General features: G+C 33.2%; 1 protein-coding gene across 13 annotated transcripts in view; it reads left to right on the forward strand.

Moving 5' to 3' along the window:
* CEP128 (centrosomal protein 128) overlaps positions 1-16,825 on the forward strand; it is a 541,441-nt gene that overhangs the window by 230,393 nt on the left and 294,223 nt on the right. For 12 of the 13 annotated variants that reach the window (XM_074235602.1, XM_074235601.1, XM_074235600.1 and 9 more), the window contains one exon: positions 11,581-11,773. In XM_074235602.1, the coding sequence (XP_074091703.1) occupies positions 11,581-11,773 (193 nt within the window). Of the gene's footprint in view, positions 1-11,580; positions 11,774-16,825 lie in introns of those variants that run through there. The other variant, XM_074235609.1, reaches the window with a different exon arrangement.

Genomic DNA, 16,825 nt, shown 5'->3' on the forward strand with positions numbered 1-16,825 from the left:
GAGTGTCCCTACCTTTTTAACACTGATTTGGAAATTTCTCCTTTTCCCTTGTTTTTCCTTTGCCACATCACTTATTGTATCAAAGCCACTCTTCATTTTGTTGTTTATCATGCACTTCATTAGGATCTGTCACATTCTTCATTATTACTCTTCTCTCTTCTTCCATTTAATGCAACTTAATCATTCTGTAATTCCATTCAAAATTACAGATCAAGTTTTATAAAATTAATTCACTCACTCATAGTGGGAGGTACTGGCTTTAATCTATGATGTTTCAGGCCTGATCCTTCATTATCACTTCTCATTTCTTCTTTATTCTCTTATGTACTCTTATAAAGAAATCTTTTAATGGTTCCTCTTTTTATTTTTTCTTAAACTAATAGATGTCTTTTTCAGTTTAAAAAAATTATTCTCTAGAAAGGTTAACTGGTACTTTCTTTGTTGTACTTAATTACATTTTTGCATTTCTGTTTGGAGAGTTTGCAAATTGAATAATTTTTCTTTTTTTGTAAGAATGCTTTAGATGTCTCTAGTTTTTGAATATCAGTCTTTTTATATTGATAATTAAGTTCAGTTTTTTTTAGGTTTTTGTAAGGCAAATGGGGTTAAGTGGCTTGCCCAAGGCCACACAGCTAGGTAATTATTAAGTGTCTGAGACCGGATTTGAACCCAGGTACTCCTGACTCCAAGGCTGGTGCTTTATCCACTACGCCACCTAGCCACCCCTTAATTAAGTTCAGTTTTACAGAATATTTTATTTTGGTTTCGCCAGGGGTTTCTTTGATTTTTTGTGATATATATTTTTATTCCATTCCCTTCTGTAATTTCTGGTGGGTACATAATAATCTTGTATTATTTGAATTTATTGTCTTTATATTTAAAGATCTTTTTTTCTGGTCACCTGCAACATTTCTTGTTTGTCTTTATAATACTTTGTTTCCTAGAGTTTGAACATTTGAAACATAGGTTTTCTGGAAGCAATTTTAATTTATTCAATTGAATCTTTGTTTTTACTATTTAGAAATTCTGGGCAGTTTTCTTTGGTTATTTTTTCCTTTTTTGGCAGTTTGACTTGTCTTGGTCTTCTTTGAATTATTTCTTCACATCTTCACTTTTCAATCAATGTATTTTGCTTGAATAGAGATCATGTGTTTGCTTATTCAACATATTTTTGTCCTCTCTTGGTCCCTAAAATTCAAACTTTTATAATTTGCTATTTGTTTCTGCTCTGTCCAACTTCTCTGAAATTTCTCTTGAACCATTTTGGAAAATACTTCTGTGGTCCCACATTCTCTTGGGAATCCACAGCATTCTGTTGCACCAGGTATTTCAAATTCCTCCATTTTCCTTTCTTGCTTTACTAACTGTCCTATTCATTTATATGCTTGTGCTCTGGATTTTTAAAGTGAGTTTTCTTCCTTTTGAGATTCAGATTTTTGCTTCCTCTACTCTGGTAGTTTACTTTCTCACTCCTTCACTTCTGATTATAACTTTATCCCAGGACTAAGACAAAACCTGTAAACTATCTCTTGTACAAAAATATTCGTGGCAGCCCTATTTGTGGTGGCAAAGAATTGGTAATCAAATAAATGTCCTTCAATTGGGGAATGGCTTAGCAAACTGTGGTATATGTATGTCATGGAACACTACTTTTCTATTAGAAACCAGAAGGGATGGGAATTCAGGGAAACCTAGAAGGATTTGCATGAACTGATGCCCAAGTGAGATGAGCAGAACCAGAAAAACACTGTACACCTTTTGGATACATGTTTTTGATTCCCTCTTCTTGGCTTTTAAATTCCTTTATAAGCAGACCCCTTTATCCTTTTCCAGCCTTCTTACACTTTATTCTTGTACTTGGTGATCTGATGATGCTTGTCTCCTTGTTGTTCTCTCACAAAATACTCTCTCTCCAAACTCCAGGAATTTTCACTCACTCTCTACCATACCTGGACTGCTCTTCTTCCTTCTGTCTACCTTTTACAGGAAGTTTTCCCCAAAGTTTTTCAATTCTAGCACCTTTCCTCTAAGGTTCTTTTCTTTTCTTTTTTTTGTTTACTTAAAGATTTTATTTATTTTGAGTTTTACAATTTCGCCTTAATCTTACTTCCCTCCTCCCACCCCTCACAGAAGGCAATTTGTCAGTCTTTACATTGTTTCCATGGTATACATTGATCCAAATTGAATGTGATGAGAGAGAAATCATATCCTTGAGGAAGAAACATAAAGTACAAGAGATAGCAAGATCAGTCAACAAGATATCAGTTTGTTTCTTTTTTTGCTTTTTTTATTAAAGATATTATTTGAGTTTTACAATTTCCCCCAATTTTATTTCCCTCCCCCCACCCCACCCCCACAGAAAGCAATCTGTCAGTCTTTACTTTATTTCCAGGTAGTACATTGATCCAAATTGAGTGTGATGAGAGAGAAATCATATCCTTAAGGAAGAGACAAGAAGTCTAAGAGGTGACAAGATCAGACAATAAGATATCTGGCTTCTTTTCTAAATTAAAGGGAATAGTCCTTGAACTTTGTTCAAACTCGACAGCTCTTTATCTAGATACAGATGGCATTCTCCTTTTCAAACAGCCCAAAATTGTTCCAGATTGTTGCACTGATGCAATGGGTGAGTCCTTCAAGGTTGAACATCACCCCCATGTTGCTGTTAGGGTTTACAGTGCTTTTCTGATTCTGCTCATCTCACTCAGGCATCAGTTCATGCAAATACTTCTAGGCTTCCCTGAATTCCCATCCCTCCTCCTTTCTAATACAACAATAGTGTTCCATGACATACATATACGACAGTTTGCTAAGCCATTCTCCAACTGAGGGCCATTTACTTGATTTCCAATTCTTTGCCACCACAAACAAGGCTGTTATGAATATTTTTGTACAAGTGATGTTTTTACCCTTTTTCATCATCTCTTCACTCTTCAGGGTATAGATCCAGTAGTGGTATTGCTGGATCAAAGGGTATGCACATTTTTGTTGCCTTTTGGCATAGCTCCAAATTGCTCTCCAGAAAGGCTGGATGAGTTCACAGATCCATCAACAATGTAATAGTGTCCCAGATCTCCCACAACTCTTCCAACAATGATCAATATCCTTTCTGGTCATATTGGCCAATCTGAGAGGTGTGAGGTGGTACCTCACAGAAACTTTAATTTGCATTTCTCTAATAAGTAATGATTTAGAGCAATTTTTCATATGACTATGGATTGCTTTGATCTCCTCATCTGTAAATTACCTTTGCATATCCTTTGATCATTTGTCAATTGGGGAATGACTTTTTTTAAAAAATATGACTCAGTTCTCTGTATATTTTAGAAATGAGTCCATTATCAGAAATATTAGTTGTAAAGATTATTTCCCAGTTTACTACATTTCTTTTGATCTTGTTACAGTGGTTTTGTCTGTGCAAAAGCTTTTTATTTAATGTAATCAAAATCATCTAGTTTGTTTTTAGTGACGTTCTCCATCTCTTCCTTTGTCATAAACTGCTTCCTTTTCCATAGATCTGACAGGTAAACTACTACTTGATCTTCTAGTTTGCTTATAGTATTGTTTTTTTGCCTAAATCCTGTATCCATTTGGTTCTTACCTTGGTAAAAGGTGTGAGTTGTTGGTCTAATCTAAGTTTCTTCAGTACTAACTTCCAATTTTCCCAACAGTTTTTATCAAACAGAGAGTTTTTATCCCAATAGCTGGATTCTTTGGATTTATCAAACAGCAGATTACTATAATCGTTTCCTTCTATTGCACCTAGTCTATTCCAGTGATCCACCACTTTATTTCTTAGCCAATACCAGACAGTTTTGGTGACTGATCTTTATAATATAATTTTAGATCAGGTAGGGCGAAGCCACCTCTAAGGTTACTTTCAATTTATCTTGTCAATATCTTGTTTGTATGCATTTGTTTGCATATTTTTATTCCCATTCAAATTTGGGTTCCATGATGGCAGAAGTAATTATTATTATTATTATTATTATTATTATTATTATTATTATTATTATTATTATTATTTTGCTTTTTATCTCTTACCACACACCCTGGAAAACTGTAGGTGCTTAATAAGTGCTTGTTGATTCAACTTCTACTTAAATGAAGTCTGAAAATTTCACAAGGATGCCTTTTATACTTCCATCAAAGTTTCTTGAAAAATAATGAAAACACAAGAAAATTGACAGAGGTTACTGGCACTCTGTTAAAGTCCTTCTTCCAAGTTGAAATCTTGGCTTTAAAGAATTGCTTAAATAATTAAATGAAACTGAAGTAGACTATATCATATTCTCCTTGTCTGTCAGTTTTGTTAGATTCTTTATGATAGGAATAACTTTTATTGCACAAATACCTAATATATTCCTTTCTAGGAAAGAAGGAAATAGTTGATTTAAAGCAGAGGTGTCAAACACAGAGCTGGTGGATGATACTCCCAATTGTAGCCCAACCAGATTAAAATATTATTGGAAAATATTTAACAAAGTTCATAAAAATAAAATAGAAAATCAAAATATTAACATATATTTCTTGAAATAAATATGGCAACTCCAGTTATCCTTATGTACAGTTTAGTTATCCATGTCTATTTGAGTTTGACATTATTAGTCTACAAGACTAAGACTATTTAAAAAAAACAAAACAAAACAACTGAACCAGCAGAAAAATTGGTTTCTGAGACTTAGCAGAATTTTCATTATATTTTAAGAAGGGCTTTTTGACTCAGCATTGGTACACTGTTAAATGCAGAATTGAAAGGGTAGATGTGTCTATATTTCCCAATTCCATTCTTGTAATTTTTATAAGGAAAATCACTTTTATTTAATTTTAATGGTACAAAATTATTTCATTGTATTCTATTCCCAAACCTAAATGACTGGCCTAGCCTTAGTTAGACCTGTATTGAAATACTATGCCAGAAAAAGGAAATGAGCTTCATCTGACAAACTATCTTATTGATACAAGATTTTTTTAAATTATTTAAGGCAGTGGAGTTGTGACTTGCCCAAGGTCACGCAACTAGGCAATTCTTAAGTGTCTAAGGTCGAATCTGAACTCAGCCCCTTCTTACTCCAGGGCTGGTGCTCTATCCATCGTGCCACCTAGCTGCCCTGTCTTTGTATTTTTTTTAATGACTCTTTCCTTTTCTAGTTTTATTCTATAATTTGGCTAGAAATAGAAGCCTACTGATTTCCTTTTTTATTTTTTGAAAACGGGGACAGTATCAGCTCTTTTATATAATATTGTTCTATTTCTTCTGTTCTCCAAGCTCTTTCAAAGATCAGTAATCATATATGCTTGTTTTTTCAAGATCCATGGAAGTTGTTCATCCAGTCTTGGTTATTTGAATATACTAAGGGAAGCTACAACTGTTACCATTTCCTTATTTGTTGTGATATTTTACTCTTTGCTGTCATTTGGGTAACTACCTGGCTCATTAAATAAAACACTGGACCTGGATTTAGAAAGACTGATATTCATCAAATCTGGCCTCAATGACTAATGATGGGACCTGGGAAAGTCTCAACCCTGTTTCCCTTGGTTTCCTCATCTTTTAAATGAGCTGGAGAAAGAAATGTGAAACCACTCCAGTATTTTTGCCAAGAAAACCCCAAATGGGATCACAAAGAGTTGAAAATGATGGAACAACAACGAAAACTACTCATTTGTGTTCTGTTGTTCCATCAATAAACCCTCATAAATCCTACAGAAGTAAATAAGATCTTAGTTCAAAGCAGTCTCATTCAAAAACATTTATTAAATACCTACTGTCTTCAAGATACTATTCTATTGTGAGGAGATGTAATGACAAAATAGAAAAAAAAAGTTCCAGCTATCACAGAGCTTACATTCTGGGGGATACATTAAACAGATAAGTAAATACAAGAGACTTAAAAGTAAATTCTCACTGTATTCTACTGTGACTTACTTTATCCATCTACCCTCAGAAACAGATCTGTCTTTTTCTTTTTGCTTTCCTTTTTGTTTAAGGTCTTTCTCTTGCTCCTAACAGAGCTTTAAAAAAATTCTTTATATTGTCCATAGAATTCATCACCATTTTAGGCTTTGATGTTATCAACACAATTGTTCAGTGCTTCATTTTATATATCTTATTTTGTATGTTGTGTATTCTTTGTGTATATATATATATTCATATATATTCATATATCTGCATGCTATTTCTAGTTTTGATTATTTTTCTCTATCTATACATATCTGTATATGTGTTAAAAATAAGATTTGATCAGTTAATTCCTTCTGCACAAATTTTAGTTCCTTTTGGAAGCTCCCATTTTTCTTCCTCAATAGAACAATTTCTGATTGAATCTTCATCATTCTTTTTTTCTTTTAGATTTTTGCAAGGCAAATAAGGTTAAGTGGATTGCCCAAGGCCACACAGCTAGGTAATTATTAAGTGTCTGAGACCGGATTTGAACCCAGGTACTCCTAACTCCAAGGCTGGTGCTTTATCCACTACGGCACCTAGCCGCCCCTTCATCATTCTTTAATTAAGTTTCCATTTTCTTTTGGATCATCTTTCCATTCAAAACATTAGTCTATTGGGTTCTTCCTCTTTTAATGATTTTTTTGCAATTGATTCTATTTGAATCTAATTTTTGAGTTGCATTAAACTCAGTTTTTGTTTTCACCTCTACATTGATATATCTCTTTTATATATCTTATGAATTTTGTCTTATCATTTTTCCTATAGTATCTTTCTCTCCCCCCCTTTTCCTGGCCTTTGATTTCACCAAATAGTCCATACTACTCAGGCTTTTGCTAGATGCTTCTTTGTTGACATACTGTTTGCTTTCATCTGGATGTCACCCTTAGAAGACTTCTTTTGTTCTACCCTCTAGCTGATTATAGTATCCATCTTGAGATAAACCATTCACTAGAGTGTATTTGCTAGCATCCTTGACAGGTGAAGTGCTGTCTATTCCAAATTTAGTTCTGAATGATTTTGATTTTTTATCACGTGTTTTGTTTTATTAATATTATATAGATTTTTATTAAAATTGATTTCATATAGATGTTAATTGATCTAAGCATGTACTCCCCATTCACCTGTGATTTCAGATTTCCATGCTTAACCTATTCAACATTCTTCTTAATATAGGCATAGATTTCTCTCTGTATAATGAGTTGACATGACTTAAAGAATCAAATTCAAAGCTTTTAGACTTCAATTTTTGGCATATGTTATTTACCAAGTCTAACAAACATTCCACAAATTGGGAGTCATTTTCATTTTATTTTCTTTCTTTTTTGTGGAACTTGATGTAAATAAAATGTTTCCATCTGAGTCCTTTAATTTGTATGTTGTGCTTCATTTAATTTAAGAGAGATAATAATGAATTTAATTAAGGTTAGAGAATATCATTCTTTTTATCTTGTTCATTGGATCTTAGCCAGCAATGGTCTTAGTACAATTTGCTTTCTTGTTACTTGGTTATATTTAAAGTTTTGTAGATTTTCATGCATGTATGTAACGTGTTTTAGTAGTTTAATTAAAATTCCAAAAGTTATCTTATCTTCTGTGCTCTCACTGAAAGCATCTTTAGAATAGCTCTGCTAGTAGATAGTATGCCAAGGCTGATATATATTTCATCCTATTTCTTCTTCATTTTGAAAATCTTTGTGTTTTGAAATCTTTATGCTCCATGAAACTGGTAGAATAATATTTGTATGTCATCGCCTATTATAAGCATCGTTCTTCAGTTTATATGGATCAATGCTATATCTAGTCAATTATGAGCAACAATTCAGTGTATAATTATGTTCCAGTTCCATTAGAGTTTATCGATTGAGTTCTCAAGGGATCTTTCTCTCTCAGTACATGAAGACATCAAACTTCTAATGAGTAATTCTAGTTATCATTTTTCTTGCTAGGTGCTAAATTTTTATAGTTAAATTCTGTTGCACAATTTCTCACATTTCTGAACATAATCTAAATTAATCACTAAATCTATGTCCCCCCTACCCCCCAAGAAAACCTTCCTATAACTTTTGGCGTCAACAACCTTTTTCTTGAATTTTCATTCTTATTGTGACAACTATTTTGCAGTGGTAAAAGCACTAAGAAATGGTAATGGAGTCAGAGCCTTCCCTTTTTTCCATTTCTGATTTTCCAGAAAACTGCAACTTCTTCCAACATATTTTGCTTCAGCTATTTTAATGAATATCATCTCTCTTGATCTATTGATGAGATATGAAGTAAAATATCATATAGTCTTAGAAAAAGGAGATAGCCTATTTGAAAATTTAATTATTTCAGTCTTATTTGATTGTAAAATTGTAGTTATTCATCTGTCAATTTTGAAAAGTAATCATGACATCCAATTTACTTAAGAAAATGTAAATATATAGAGAAAGGAAGGGACCTTGAAGGATAGTGGGGGCTCTATTTAATAATTAATTTTGGTAAAATACCAACTATGATGTTTTACTTATGAAAATGCTTAATAATATTGGTTTTATCATTTTTGATTGTACTTGAAATTTTCCTAATTTTATATAAAATTACATTTCAAAGTTTTTAGCTATAGCTGACACCTACACAATATATCTGTGAGTATTCAAATAGCATTCACAAAGGTTATAGCAAATTGACTTTTAAAGAGTTAAATTGTGAGGATCGGGGTGAAAGAAGGGTGCCCATTATCACCAGTACTATTCAATATTGTATTAGAAGTGTTAGCTTCAGCAATTAGAGAAGAAAAAGAAATTGAAGGAATTAGAATTGGGTAGGAAGAGACAAAACTCTCACTCTTTGCAGATGACATGATGGTATACCTAGAGAAACCTAAGAAATCATCCAAAAAACTACTGGAAACAATTAGTAATTTTAACAAAGTTGCAGGATTTAAAATAAACCCTCATAAATCCTCAACTTTTCTATATATGACTAGCAAGATACAGCAGGAAGAGCTAGAAAGAAAAATCCCATTCAAAGTAACGTCAGACAATATAAAATACCTGGGAGTCTATTTACCAAGGCAGACTCAGAAAATTTTGAAAACAATTATAAAACACTTGTCACACAAATTATATCAGATTTAAATAACTGAGCAAACATCAACTGCTCTTGGATAGGTCGAGCTAATATAATAAAAATGACATTTCTACCAAAGCTAAACTATCTGTTTAGTGCCCTACCAATCAAAATTCCAAAAAAATTACTTTAAAGAGTTAGAAAAAGTTGTAAGTTGGGGCGGCTGGGTGGCGCAGTGGATAAAGCACCAGCCCTGGAGTCAAGAATACCTGGGTTTAAATCTGGTCTCAGACACTTAATAATTACCTAGCTGTGTGGCCTTGGGCAAGCCACTTAACCCCATTTGCCTTGCAAAAAGACCTAAAAAAAATAAGTTGTAAGTGAATTCATATGGAGAAATAAAAAAAGTCAAATATTTCCAGGGATTTAATGAAAAAAAAAGTGCAAAAGAAGGTAGCTTAGCCCTACCTGATCTAAAATTATATTATAAAACATCAGTCAGGGGCAGCTAGGTGGTGCAGTGTGTAGAGCACCAGCCTTGGAGTCAGGAGTACCTGGGTTCAAATCTGACCTCAGACACTTAATAATTACCTAGCCGTGTGGCCTTGGGCAAGCCACTTAAGCCCATTGCCTTGAAAAACCTTAAAAAAAATCAGTCATCAGAACTGTCTGGTATTGGCTAAGAAATAAAGTGGTGGATCAGTGGAATAGACTAGGTGCAATAGCAGGAAATGATTATAGTAATCTGCTGTTATATAAATCCAAAGAGTCCAGCTATTGGGATAAAAACTCTCTCTGATAAAAACTGTTGGGAAAATTGGAAGTTAGTACTGAAGAAACTTAGATTAGACCAACACCTCACACCCTATACCAAGATAAGATCCAAATGGATACAGGATTTAGACAAAAAACAATACTATAAGCAAACTAGAAGATCAAGTAGTAGTTTACCTGTCAGATCTATGGAAAAGGAAGCAGTTTATGACTAAGGAAGAGATGGAGAACGTCACTAAAAACAAACTAGATGATTTTGATTACATTAAATAAAAAGCTTTTGCACAGACAAAACCACTGTAACCAAGATCAAAAGAAATGTAATAAACTGGGAAACAATCTTTACAACTAATGTTTCTGATAATGGACTCATTTCTAAAATATACAGAGAACTGAGTCATATTTTTTAAAAAAAAATCATTCCCCAATTGACAAATGATCAAAGGATATGCAAAGGTAATTTACAGATGAGGAGATCAAAGCAATCCATAGTCATATGAAAAATTGCTCTAAATCATTACTTATTAGAGAAATGCAAATTAAAGTTTCTGTGAGGTACCACCTCACACCTCTCAGATTGGCCAATATGACCAGAAAGGATATTGATCATTGTTGGAAGAGTTGTGGGAGATCTGGGACACTATTACATTGTTGATGGATCTGTGAGCTCATCCAACCTTTCTGGAGAGCAATTTGGAGCTATGCCAAAAGGCAACAAAAATGTGCATACCCTTTGATCCAGCAATACCACTACTGGATCTATACCCTGAAGAGATGATGAAAAAGGGTAAAAACATCACTTGTACAAAAATATTCGTGGCAGCCCTATTTGTGGTGGCAAAGAATTGGTAATCAAATAAATGTCCTTCAATTGGGGAATGGCTTAGCAAACTGTGGTATATGTATGTCATGGAACACTACTTTTCTATTAGAAACCAGAAGGGATGGGAATTCAGGGAAGCCTAGAAGGATTTGCATGAACTGATGCCCAAGTGAGATGAGCAGAACCAGAAAAACACTGTACACCCTAAGAGCAACATGGGAGCGATGATGGATTCTCTAATTCCATCAGTGCAATAATCAGGGACAATTTGGGGCTTTCTGCAATGGAGAATACCATCTGTATTCAGAGAAAGAACTGTGGAGTTTGAACAAAGACTAAGGACTATTACCTTTAATTTAGGGGAAAAAAACTGATATCTTCTCTGATCTTGCTATCTCTTGTACTTCATGTTTCTTCCTTAAGGATATGATTTCTCTCTCATCACATTCAATTTGGACCAATGTATAGCCTGGAAACAATGTAAAGACTGACAAATTGCCTTTGTGGAGGGAGGGAAGTAAGATTATGAAAAAAAATTACAAAACTCAAAATAAGTAACATCTTAAAAAAAATAAAATAAAAACATTTGTTGACAAAAAAGAGTTAAATTGTGGTTATTCTCATCCTAAGTAAGATGGTGCAATTAGGTTCACAAATAATATACTGTTTCTTGACAAGGGAAATTTTGGTACTGATAACTCTATGGAACATGAAATGCTAAGTTCAATAGTCCTGATTTCCTCATTAAAAACTCCTTGGTTTATGAAATAAACAAATGTAAAGTAGAAATCCAAGACCTGTACCCATTGTGTTTCTGTGTTTAAGTTTTCAGGTTATTAATTTGTTTTCTTTTTTAAAAAATAAAATTACTAAGTTTTGTTACTTTTTTGTTCAAGTCAGCATGGTTGTATTAACTTTTTTCCAAATTTTTAAAAATGTTATTACTTTTTAGTGTATTTTCCTGATTATTTATACTTATCTTTTCAAGACTAAACTTCAGTGGCTCTGTGAAGAGGCGAAAGAGAGAGAGAACAGAGAAAAAAAGCTGAGGCAGCAGCTGTTATCGTATAGACATCAATTGAAGGACATGACTCAACTAAAGGAGTCTGAGCAGCAGTCTCTGTTTGACCAGATAGAAAAACAGGATCAACTTCTTGAAGAAATTCATCGAGAAAAGAAAGGTAAGTTGCTGGTTCTAATGGTAAAGAGATATACAGTCATATTCATAGAATCTTAGGATGAGAAGTAAATTGAGGAAGCTATTTTCATCATTTCTCTGCCTCCACTTAGGAATTTAAAAATTTTATTAATTATCTGTGTATCTTTCCTTGATTTATTGGTAGATCCATAAACTTATTTGCATGGGATACTCCCTTCGTCATGAAGATTATATGCTAAGTATAACTTCTGAACCTTGTCCATTCTTTTTCAGAGCTTTTCATAAATCAACCAGAAATGATCTACCTCCTGCCTTGGAGGGTTTCTCTAATATTTAGGACCGCTGCTACATATATAGGCTACCCTTTTGATTTTGCTTTGTAATTTAGTGAAATAAATACCGGAACACCATTTCTGTTGTCATATGGTCTTGATGATGTCTGATATACCACATCTCATTTCCCATTCATTTAAAGGAGTAGATGTTCACCAATTGTGTCTTTTTTCATTCTCCTTTTAGGCACCTACCAATTTATTTCTTTCTAAATAGCGGCATTTTATATGATTCATGACACTGGAGCATTTTGGAGATAGTACTAGTCTTAAAGAGATATTAGTGATTGTCTTAGGATCTTTGAAACTCTTTGAAATGCAATCAAGTCTGACCTTTTTATCAGGATGTGATTTATTGTCTGTCTGTAGTATATGTGTAAGATAAAAATCCTGAAGAACTAATTCAATTTCCCAGCTATTTAGTTGCATGTTGTAATTTAGGCAGCAAGCATTTCCATTCATTTTCTATTTTTTTCAGCATAGACTGATCTCTTTGAAAAACTGAATTTCACTGAAGAAACTTTATATTCTTCCAAGGATCATTGTGATTCTACATTACCTACATACATAAACACATGTGTACATATTTTACATGTGTGTATGTATGTGTGTCTGTGTGTGTATAGGAACATTTAGGGAACTTCCTCTTGTATAGGAATTCCTCTTTGGAATTTACACAGTTTATGACACTGGATGTGAGCATATAAATCAGTACTCCTCATGACATTGAACAAAGTTATTTTGCTCTTTGTAACTGTCATGAAATTCTTATAATCTTTGCCTTTGTGAGATATGCTTTAATTTTTAAGGCACTTAAAGTTATATTTTTTCCCTCCCAAATCAGACTTTTTAAAACTAGCAATTAAAAAGCAAAACAAAACAAAAAGATACCTAAAACTCTAAATACAAAGGAATCATACATTTCTCCATACTTCCTTTAAATTAAATATTTATGTATATATATATATATATATACATATATAATTATATGCACTGTGATAGGAAGACAAATTATAAAATGAATATCTGCGCCCTCAAATGACTTATCATATATTGGGTTGTTGTAATATACAGATAAATACAAAATAATTTGGGTAGAAAATAGTTAAAGCTGGGGTGGCTAGGTGGCATAGCATTGGCATTGGAGTCAGGAGTACCTGGGTTCAAATCTGGTCTCAGACGCTTAATAATTACCTAGCTGTGTGGCCTTGGGCAAGCCACTTAACCCCATTTGCCTTGCAAAAACCTAAAAAAAAATACTTAAAGCTGGAGTGATGAGGAAAGGTTTTTAATTATGCAATAATTCCCAGGATAAGCCTGGAAGATAAAGATTTCACAAGGTAGGACTGAAGTGGGAGAGCACATTCCAGTATGGCAAATAGCTTATGGTAATATATAGAGGAAAGGAGATGAAATGCTGAGTCTGATGAATAGTTAATATTCCATTTTGACCAAAATATAGAGTATGTGAAGGAGGGGGAAAAATGTGAAATAAGGCTAGAAGTAAAGGTTGAAGCCTGATTGTGGATACCCTTAAAAGTCAGACTGAAGAGTTTTTCTTTTATATTAGAGGTAATAGGAAGTCATTGAAGATTTTTGCTTTGGGGAATGACATTCTTAGACCTGTGTCTTTGGAAGATTATTTTGGAAGAAATATCTATGATGGAATGAAAAAACATGGCTGAAGACAAGAATACCAACCAATTAAGATGCTATTATAATAGGCAAAGAGACAGGTAATTTGAGTTTGAATTGGGATTGTGACTGTGTGAGTGGAGAGAAGAGGATAGATTTGAGAGATGTAATGGGTATGGAATAGAATCAATAAGATGTGGCAAATGGTTTTAGAGACTGAAACAGAGATGAGTTGAGGATAACTCTGAAATTGTGACTTGATTTTGAGTGAAAATTGTATGGCTCTCAAATGAAAAAAGGGAGATATGAATGATGGATGGTTTAGGATGAAAGATGTAATTCACCATATAGTCTGTTTTATTTAAGGTACTATTGATACCTCTTTATAGAAATGTTTAGCAGGATGTTGGTAATTTGAAAAGTAGAGATGTTAGGACTTGATTTATAGGTTTGGGAATCATTTGTGTAATGATGATAACTGAAACCATATTAGCTGATGAAAAGGAAGACTGAGAAGAACAAAGGCCTCTTGAGAGGTAGAAGATGAAAATCACTCAATAAAAGATTCTAGAAGGTATAGTCAGGTTGGGGAAGTCAGGAAGTTAAGAGGAGAAAGTATTTAGGAGAAGCCATAATTAAAAGTCACCTATACATCAAAAAAGGAAGAAAAGATATTTGGATTAAGAAATTAAGTTAATCTTGGCAAGAATGGTTTCAAAGAAAATAGAGTCTTGAAATAGGTGGAAGAAATAGTGAAATAGTGAGGAAGAGAGGTACTAAGAGTAGACATTTCTGTTTTGTTTTTTTTTTTAGCAACTTAGTAGTTAGATGAAGCAGAGAGGAAAGAGACGCCAGAAGAATGATAATTTAGATTAGACAGAGTTAAAGAGAATAGAAGTCACCATGACAGTGAAGTAGGAGTGAGAGATAGGAGGATAGAGGATTATGATCAGAAGGAAATTTCAGAATTCAAAATCATGGAGATTAAACAGTTTGTGTGTGTGTGTGTGTGTGTGTGTGTGTGTGTATGAATGTAGGAATGAGTTCTAAAATATGATTATTCCTGTGACTTGGCAGAGATAGAATGAATATATGTGCTCTTTTTGAAATGATATACTAGTAATTCTTATATTCTCTCTCCTTGACTGTTTTCCAGAACAGTTGATTGTGATAGTAGATACTTTAAATTTTCTACTGTTTTTAAAGTCTTGGTTTTACAGTCATTTATTTCTGTTCAGTCCATCCTAGTTTCCTGAGAATCTATTATAACAGTTGGTAAGGACTTATAAGACTTGTATTATGCTAACTATTTTGTTTCTCATTCTTTGCCCAAAAGTTCACATTTCATACAATTCTTTTAATATACTGTGGTTTCATAATAATTTATAGTATTGTTTTATAACTCTTGCTTCAATATTTTTTTCAGGATTTCTATCAGATATTGTGGCTAAACTCAGCTTTTATTTGAGACTGCTTTATACATTTGATGTGGAGTTCTTTTAGTCATCTAAATTTGTGTCATGGACATATTTATTTATCCCCTGTGTCTACAAGCTACCTTAACTGAGCCTTTTATATTAGGGTGCACTATGCACTCTGGAAGGATTGATTGATACTTGATTGTGTATATCTGAAGTCTTAACTCTCTTATGGATAGCAAGTGCTATGTTTTCCATGGAAGAATATGAAGTTGCATGCTCCTATCTAGGCTGTGATCTAAGCTTTTTCCTCCTGGTTTTTCAGACTCCTGACCCTAGTCTTAAAGGTTAGAGCACTCTCATCTTTTCAATTTTAACATACAGTTTCAGACTCTCTATCTCCCTGTTGTGGTCCTAGTCTGTATACTGGAAGGTTTCTGTGTGTTACACCCCTTTAATTATGTTTTTCTGATAGAACCCCTTCCCTTGAGCACCCATGCTTCTTGATAGTTCTTTGTATAGACCTGGGTTAAAAAGAGAACTTGACTATAGTTTTCCTTGTGTTTCTTGTTTACATAACTTGGTACTCTCTTTTGATCTTTATTGGAATTGTTGAAAATATGACTTTTTTTTCATTCTCCCTACCAACTAAATTTGTGTGAAAATGTTAGGTTGTGGGAGGTTAAAGAGGTTGATGAATTATGAGATCAGGCTATTTGAAGTAATATACCTATCATTCAAGTGCCTGGCTGAATGTGTGCTTATTTCAATTTTTAGTTTTCTTTAAAGATATCTTTGATTTTGTTATAGATCAATCTTTTGAATATTTTGGAGAAATGGAAGGAATATATAGGTTCATTGTTGCTGATATATTATCGTCTCATCTTTGTATTAGTAAAAGCATCATCAGGGCTTTCTTCTAGTATTTTGTAATTTTCTATTTTTTTAAAGACATGTTGAAAAGCAATTTCTGAATGCCTTTAAATTTGTATTACTTCCTGCATGGATTTCTTCTATTTGTCTAACATTTCATTACATAACGCATTCATTAAATACTAAAGAAGAAAAATTTAAAAGACATGATTTAATTATACTCCCTAGTCAGATCATTAAAGGAATGATAGATTTTTTTTATCAGTTTCATGTCAGTTTGTTTTATTTCAGTCACATCTACAAGTTAATGTTGAGATAATTTAGCTAAACTGGATCTCACTCCAAGTTCTTTGCATAACACATCTCTCTTCAAGTGCTCCTTTTTATTATTTAGGGAACAATACTACTTGTAACATCTTAATAATTAATTTATTTTATATTTTTCAATAAACAAGAATACATTTATTTTGCTATGATCTCTCTCCCCTGCTAGGAAATAAAAAGGAAAAGAGAAATAAAACACTTGTAAAAATCTGCACAGTGAATGGAAACAAATTTCCATATTGACTTCATTCTTTATTTACCCTGAGTCTAGCACCTCTGTTATGATATAGGCATCATACTTCCCCATTCCTCTCAAATTATGGTTTTTGAGTTGATTAATTGATCCAAGTTGTCTTTACAGTATTTTTTTTTTTTAGGTTTTTGCAAGGCAAATGGGGTTAAGTGGTTTGCGCAAGGCCACACAGCTAGGTAATTAAGTGTCTGAGACTGGATTTGAACTCAGGTACTCCTGACTCCAGGGCCGGTGCTTTA

The sequence above is a fragment of the Macrotis lagotis genome, chromosome 4, assembly GCF_037893015.1.
Source record: "Macrotis lagotis isolate mMagLag1 chromosome 4, bilby.v1.9.chrom.fasta, whole genome shotgun sequence".
Classification (NCBI taxonomy): Eukaryota; Metazoa; Chordata; class Mammalia; order Peramelemorphia; family Peramelidae; genus Macrotis; species Macrotis lagotis.